The 8,374-nt window shown below is 39.3% G+C and overlaps 1 protein-coding gene across 1 annotated transcript in view; it reads right to left on the bottom strand.

Annotated features, from left to right (window-relative positions):
* ANKRD46 (ankyrin repeat domain 46) overlaps positions 1-7,671 on the bottom strand; it is a 20,942-nt gene extending 13,271 nt beyond the window's left edge. The window contains exons 1-3 of the mRNA XM_006859179.1: positions 7,564-7,671; positions 4,311-4,653; positions 2,469-2,627 (exon numbers count right to left, since the gene is read on the bottom strand). Coding sequence (XP_006859241.1) covers positions 2,469-2,627; positions 4,311-4,621 — 470 coding nt within the window. The 5' untranslated portion in view covers positions 4,622-4,653; positions 7,564-7,671. The remainder of the gene's footprint in view (positions 1-2,468; positions 2,628-4,310; positions 4,654-7,563) is intronic.
* Between the last annotated feature and the right edge of the window lie 703 nt (positions 7,672-8,374).

Here is an 8,374-nt window from a genome sequence, read left to right as displayed (position 1 = left end):
AGCAAAAGGAGGGGAGTGGTTGACTTTGCAGGTCAGAAGCAGAGGCCTCTGGGACCATCAAGGGAGAAGAGCAGAGTGTGGGACCCTACCCAGAGAAACAGTGATGCCAAAGATGGAGGCAGAGACGATGACGTGGAGAGATGGAGCAGCTAGGAACTCTAGACCCAGAGATGGAGAGGAGCTGTGTGCTGATGAAGAAGGGGCAGGCTTGTGGGGTGTACCCTTTGGTTGGTTGATGATGCATGGAGGGGACTGTAACCATGGCAATGTAACAATATATGACAGGATGAATGTAAAGCTCATTTTCTCCCATGTAAACTACCACATCATTCACAATAAAAAAGTTACATAAAAATTGAGATACAATTTTGATGTCATAAAATTCAGTCTTCTAAAGTATACAAAATAGTTGTTTTTAGTATATTCAGACTCCTGGTGTGGCACTGTAGATCAGCACTGTACTGCGAACCACAGGTCAGCAGTTCAACCCAACAGCTGCACCTAGGAAACCCTATACAGGATTGCTATAAGTCTGAATCAACTTGACGGCACTTAACAACAAACGGTATATTCACAGTTGTATAACAATCAAACACTACTATACAATTCCAAAACACTTTATCACACCAATAAGAAACTCTGTAACCATTAGCAGTCATTCCCCATTCCACCCTGCCCCCAGTTCTTAAAGCCAAAAAAATCCAAAACCAAACTTACTGTCAGAGACGATTCTGACTCACAAAGATCCTACAGGATAGCGCACAGCTGCTCCATAGGGTTTCCAAGGCTGCAAATCTTCCTGGAAGCTTCATCGTTCTTCTGTGGAGTAACTGGTGAGTTCGAACTAGTGATCTTTTGGTTAGCAGCCTAATGCTTAATCCACTGTAACAACCACTAATCTACTGTCTTTATGGATTTACCTATTCTGAACAGACCATGTAAATGGAATCATACAATATGTAGCCGTTTTGAGACTGGCTTCTTTCACTCAGCATAATGTTTTCAAGGTTTATCCAAGTTGTAGTGTGTATCAGTACTTCGTTCCCTTTTATGGCTAAGTAATATTCTACTGTATATATGGACCACAAGTTGATAGACTTGGATTGTTTCTAATTTTTGTGCAAATATGTTTTCAATTCTCTTAGGTATAAACCTAGGAGTGAAACTGCTAGATCAACTGCAACTCTATGTTTACCCTTTTTGAGGAAATCACCAAAATGTTTTTGAAAGCAGCTGAACCATTTTGCATTCTACCTGCAATCTAAAAGGGTTTGAATTTCTCCACATTCTTGACAACACTTTTTATTGTGTTACTACTATGTATCTTTTTTATTATAATCATCCTTGTGGGTATGAGCAACGATTACACTGTGGTTTTGATTTGCATTTCCCAAGTGACTAATATACTGCAGGTTAAGGCATTGGAGTGCAAAGTCGGTTTGAACCACAAGGTCAGTGGTTCAAGCTCACCAGCCACTCCTTGGAAACCCTATACAGGGTTGCTATCAATTTGACAGCACTTAACAACAAACCTTCAAAACAGAATTTCAAGCCTGTGCATTAATCCTAGTTTTGGAGTCTTGGTGTGGCGCTGTGGGTTAATGCACCAGACTGTAAAGTTGTTTGAACTGTAAGGTTGGCAGTTCAAATTCACCATTCACTCCTTGGAAACCCTATATAGGGTCGGTCACTATGAGTCAGAACTGACTCAATGACACTTAACAATTTAACAACAGTGACTAATAGGTAAGACAAGCACTGGATTGCAACCGTAGGTCAGTGGGTCAAGCCCACCAGTTTCTCCTTGGAAACTGATTGCTATGAGTCAGAACAGACTTGATGGCACTTAACAACATCAGTGACTGGTGTGGCATTGTAGGATAAGAACTGGACTGCTAACCAGAAGGTTGGTGGGTCAAAACCACCAGCTACTCCTTGGAAACCCCATATAGGGTCACCATAAGTTGAAACTGACTTGACAACACTTAACACCAGCAGAAACTAATGAGGGACTCTAGTGGTGCAGTAGTTAAAGTGGCTGGCTAACTAAAAGGTTGCCATTTTGAACCCACGAGCTGCTCCATGGGAGCAAAATGCAGAAGACGGCTTCCACAGAGACATGCAGGCTTAGAACCCTATGGGCAGCTCTATTCTGTCCTATAGAGTCTCTAGGATTTGGAATTGACTGGATGGTAGTGTAGAAGTGCAGTGGTTCTGTACAATAAGCACTGGACTGTGAACCACAAGTTCGATGGATGAAGCCCATCAGCGCTTCCGCAGGAGAAAGATGAGGGTCCTGTTCATAGTTTACCAATTGCAATTGGAGCCATAAGAAGCTACAAAAAGTTCAAAGAGAGCATCTGTGTTCTATAGTTGAAAGCAGATGACTAATAAACCTCACAAAGTCACCACAGACGACCCACCTACTTAAAAAGTGACTTGCCCTTTAAAAATGACATTGCAAGTACCTTTCACTCTCAGCTGTCTGCATGGTCTCCAGTTTCGAGTGGGTTCCTCTGTTAAATCCTTTTACCTCCTGTTCTTCCAAAGATTCCAGCAATCGGATGACATCCTTATTCACTCCTCTGCGCTTTGCCAGAACTAAGGGTGTAGCACCTTGGTGATTGCTTTAAAAAGTTCACAAAGACAGCAGTTGTTAGCACCCACTTCTGAAGATCTCAGGGAACAAAACATGGTCCTGAGGAAACAGAAGTAAAACCTAGGGCAAAGCCAATGGTGAAGCCATAGCCTGAATTCTGAATGAGCCTTTCTTTTTCCTTTCTGGAAAAAGGAACAAGGGAATAAATAAGAGGGCTTTAAAATTTCACAGTAAAATTCCATTATTTTATGATTCCCACTTTTCCACCAATGTTTTGAAGCCAGTCTATAAAGGCAAATGGGTATATAAATGATAGCAAATTTTAAAAAACAATAAATTAAAAAAATAACTAACAGTGACGCAGGAAGAGCTCAGAAAAAGACGGTGAGGAAGGCTGCACAACTGGAATAACACTATCAGTGTCAATACATTGTGTACACAGAAACTGTTGAATTGGTGTACATTTTCCTGTGTATATTCACAACTAGATTTTTAAAAGAAAACACAAAATAAGTGTGTCCTCAAAAATTTATTAGAGAGTCAACTCCTAGACTCACTAATATCTGACATTTACATTTTTGGGAAGAATCAGTTCTTTTTTAAAAGTCTAAGAACTTAAAAAAAAAAAAATCTCAGTTTTGGTTCACTCAGCTCTTTATTTAATTTCCAACAAAGGAAAAGAGTTAGCATCTTTATAAAAGAACTTCCAAACATCACAAATCTTCAGTTATAAATTGGAAGTAGCAAGAGAGACCCTGAAAATAGTCTCAACCAAACGACCCTAAGTCACACGACGTGAAGGTCGGCATCTGGTTTGCAGGATGCACACAACTGCCCTCTTCATTTAATAAGGAGTCCTATAAGAGGCTCAGAGAAGCCAACACAACGCAAAAACAGGAGAGCATCCTGCAGTCAATTCCCGCCACATTTTGCCCTACAGAAGTAGAGCCATTAGCATCTTATTCAGGTTTACATACTTTAGAGCACCTACAAAATTAGGGCAGCATGTAACTGCAATTGAAAGGTCAAACTGAGTTTTAAAGGTGGATTGACATCTGTAGAATTCTAATGACAAGGTGTCATTTAGGAAAACAAACAAACAGAAAAATGTGACTTCCTCAAATTCTTTAGTACAGAGGGATTATGAAGTCAGCACGAGATAAGATAGACACACAAGCTTTAGAATCAGGTGGAGCTAGGTTCAAATTCCCGCTGTCACTTACCTCTGATTAAGTCCTTGTCTCAGCTGTAGAATGAAAATAATACTTTCTATAAGAGCTATTTATTTTGAGGACTAAAGGCACTAAAATATGTAAACACAGTACCCCACCCATAATAAGATTTTCAACAAATGTCTTTTTCTCACACTGCATAATTCATTAGTAGCAGAAATTATCCACTAGTTTCACAGAAAAAAAAACAAAAAAAACCTATGAGGAGGGTCTCAACAAGTTCATGAACAAATCCCATTGTCCTCTCATTCCATTTGTCCATGAATGTTTTGCGGCTCCCTTGTATTACTTAGCATACATCTAGAGACAGCCTTCATCCCTTCACCCCTCTAATAAGACTTCACCGTCATCCCTGCTTTTCAGAACTCGTCATTACAACCCGTCAACAGAAATCAAATCAACAGATTCTAATATCAGATCATCAGTTGAGAGACTAATTGGGAGAAATAACTAGACTTCAAAAACCATAGAGAACTTACCAGATATCAATTTTGAGTCCATTGGAAACTAAGAATTGAATAGTATCCACATGACCACAAAGGTGAAGAGCTGTGTTTCCTTGATATTCTGTGGCCAGAAGATCAGCACCAAATTTATGCAGCAACTGGCAGATGTCTACATTCCCTCGGGCTGCTGCCAGGTGAAGGCCTGTTCTGCCCCTGTTGTCACGAATATTTGGATCAAAGCCACTTTCCAAAAGCCGCTTGGAATAGTTAAAGTCTCCATCAATACAGGCTTGTAGTAAGGGCACATTAGTCTGAGAAGAATCATTTACAAAAACGTAGGACATTGTTCTGATTTGATGAAGTTGATGGGATACACCTGTAATGATATAGACGACAGGTAAGAGTCTGTGAAACTAAATCAAGACAATGAAGGCATTTAGAAATGCTTCATTTCTCATCCTTCTTAGTCTCCTGCCTCTAATGTATCACCGTATCAAATCAATAACAGCAAAGTTACTGATTATACTTTATTTTCCATTAAAAATGTCATTTTCTTCATATCTGTTACATCAAAATGGCAATTAAATTACTAAAAAGCCCAATTTTGCTTTTCACAATGTAAGAAAATTAAGATATCCTTAAAGGTAAACAAGATATAATTGCTGAGATTTAAGTTTATTGCATTGTCAGAAGCCATTTACAGATAACTTAATCTGTATCACAAAACTGCCCTTTAGAAATGCTGACAGATATTCTTATTTAATAAAGTAATTCTCTTTCATATGTTTGTTTCAAACTGTTGAATGGCTAAGAGAACTACTTGCCCAAAAAGTGAACTGAGGTAAGCATGATAAAAACTGATCAAATTATTGAATTTCAACCCACTGAGGACCACCCTGACCCAAGCCATGATATTTTCAATAGCCTCATATGCATGTGGAAGTTTGACAATGAGTAAAGAAGACTGTAGAAGAATTGATGCATTTGAATTATGGTATTGGAGACAAATATTGAAAGTACCATGGACAGCTAGAACAATACACAAATCTGTGTTGGAAGTACAATCAGAATGGTCCTTACAAGCCAAGATGGCCAGACTTTGGATATATTATCTTGAGGGACGAAGCCCTGGAGAAGGACATCATGCCTGGTCAAATGGATGGGCAGCAAAAAAGAGGGAGACCCCCAACAAGAAGGACTGGCACAGTGGCAGTAGCAATGTTTTCAAGCTTAACAACGATTGTGAGGATGGCCTAAGAGTGGGCAGTGTTTCATCTGTTGTGCATAAGGATGCTGTGAGTCGGAACCAACTCGAGGGCATCTAACAAGGCCCTGCTCCGGAGCCCTAGTAGCGTAGTGGATTACAATCTGAGTTACCAACCTCAGGGTCAGCAGTTTGAATTGAGCAGTCACTCTTTAGAAGAAAGATGAGACTTCCTGCTTCCATAAAGATTTACAGCCCCAGAAGCCCTCTACAGGGTTGCTATGAGTCAAAACCAACTCAATGGTACACAACTACTACTACAACCAGGACCTGCAAATATCAAGTTTTAATAGAAGAGAAAAACTGAGGAAAGACTGACTTTAAAAGTAGAAAATATCATGTAATCACTTCAGGCTGTCCCTCTTTTTACAGATCCTATTTAGCTCTGTTCTGTGGTTATCTTTTCTGAAGACTGAGATGAGGAAAAGCAGGTTTGTGCAGGAATACACAAGTGGAACAAAGGCAGCAATCCCTATTGCATCCACTCTGTTATTTCATCTCTCTGAGTAACTCAGCTCCACCGTTTTGCCCATGCCTCTTTCACTGATCCATCCCTGCCCTGCCAGTAGGCCTGAACTCGGAGGACATTCTGCTCTAGCTAGGTGTACTGGCAACAATGAAAACAACTAGCACTTCTCTTTCCCTGTAGTTCATTTAAGAAAAAAGCTAAAGCATTATCAATGAAATTTTACTAAGAAATAAAAGAGAAAACAAGAAAGTATAAAGGCAGAGTCTAATATGTTTACTTATTCTTAGGCACTGTAAGGTTACAAAAGTTTAGTCACAGGTAGGCTTGGTTTGAACAATTTATCAGGCAAAGTTCTTTCCTAACACTGATAGGACTGAATTCCAGACCTATCTACTCCTATGTCTAACTCACAGGGGTTAGTGTGGATACTGAGTCTGGTGAGATCTTGACCCCTACTTCTTTTCACCTGGTTCCCATGTCCTTCTGTCCCTGGTGTCCTACACTAGAGCTCTGCAGCTGCCTTGAGCCCCCAGGCTCTTTGAAGAAGGGGAAAATGACACGCACTGAAGACCTGCTCTGAGTCAAGCCCCAGAATAGAGGTTTTTCATGAGTTTTATTTCACCTTCCTAACAATTCCATGCCAAGGTTTATTACACCTGAATTTCAATGAAGAGCCATCAAAGGATTTTAAGTATGGGATACAACATAGCCTATTAGTTTTTCAGAAAGACTGCTTGGATAGTAAGAAGACTGGAGGGGATTAGGACTAGAGACGGGGTGCTCAATCGGTAGGTCATAGTTATTGAGGCAAGAAATGATGAAAATCTGACCTAAGGATGTAGCAGAGAGAAGAGGACTAACTGGAGAGGGGCAATTAGTACAACTTGATTGCCCATTAGATTTGGAGGGTGAGAAAGGATACTAAGGCTGATTTTAAATAAGGAAAATTTTGTTTAGTATTAAGAGTTACAGAGCTCAAGATAAAATGGACTCCACATTATGGCATAACAAAATGATTTTTAAAGGAATTTATCCAATAGGAACACATTATTCAATAAAATCATCAAGAATTCCTTTTTGAGGGTAATTCCCTTATCTTCCCCTGGCTTTCATTAGCTTGGATCACAAAACAGACAAAGCTATTACAAACCTTATTCAAAAAGAAAATGCCAAATATCTAGTGCCTTTCAAGACGTAACATGTTTTAGTTAAATTCTGTAAGATGAGATTATGAAAAACAATCTAGTTGGTGTTTTTGGTTCAAATACAGTCAGACTTCTTGTGGTTTGCAGTCTGGGATCCTTTTGAATGTTGGCACAGTAAAAAGACAACACTTTCTTGTCTTTTTGTTTTAAAGTAAGAGAAAGTGCAATGTCTTGTGTACATTTCTTTGTGTCCCTAAGAAACTGCTAACCTTACCTCCAATTTTAATAAGTGTAAGGATAGAAAACATTTTTCATCTTGGTCACATAACTGGAACTGCCCTAAAGCAAGGCCACAGTTCATTTAAGGTTCCATATATTGCAAGGAAGGTCTCAGCAGAAAATACTCACGTAAGCCTTCAGAAAATTAGATCTTTCTTTCAGTTGGTCACTCAGCAGTTTCTCTGAATTCTTAATGATAGTTCAACAAAATATCCAGAAACGTGCCAGCAAGGATCTACAATTAATAGAAAATTGAATTATAATAAGACTGTGTGTGAACAAGGACTTGCTGTTCTATTAAATTAGATAGAATAATGGGACCTGTAGGTATTCACAAGATAATCAACTTTTGAGGCTAGTAACTGACATGAGTAATCAAGTTATAAAGAGAGGAAACATAAGGGGCTTAATACGGAGCTGTTCTGTTGCCCACACACAAGAAAGCATGGACAGAAAAATAAAAGAATCAAATTATGTGCCATTAGTAGAGAAAAACCTGGGTTCTGAAATTCATCCTAAATCACCATTTAGACCCCACCCCAATTAGCCCACAATAGCATTTTTAGAAAATCATTATTTGCAGTTAAAAAATAAATAATTAAAAACAAGCCAGTAAAGCTTGTGTGGCGCTGTGGGTTAATGCGCCAGAATACAAAGCCGTTTGAACTGCAAGATCAGTGTTCAAGCTCACCAGCGGCTCCTCAGAAACCCTATACTGGGTCACTATGGGTCGGAATCAACTCTACAGCACTTAACAACAACAGTAAAATTGCAAACTCCAGAACCTGTATAAAACAGAAACCTGTCAGACAAAAAAGTAACAAAAATAGCCACTAAAATGAGCCATAGCAAACTGTACCCTGTCAAAGACAGAAAACTTGTGAGACCTGGAAAACAAGGCAACTGGGTCAAGTTCCTGCTTTCACAGGTTTTGCTGCAT

This window comes from Chrysochloris asiatica, unplaced genomic scaffold (assembly GCF_000296735.1).
Source record: "Chrysochloris asiatica unplaced genomic scaffold, ChrAsi1.0 scaffold00031, whole genome shotgun sequence".
Classification (NCBI taxonomy): domain Eukaryota; kingdom Metazoa; phylum Chordata; class Mammalia; order Afrosoricida; family Chrysochloridae; genus Chrysochloris; species Chrysochloris asiatica.
This window is presented reverse-complemented; position numbering and strand designations above follow the sequence as displayed.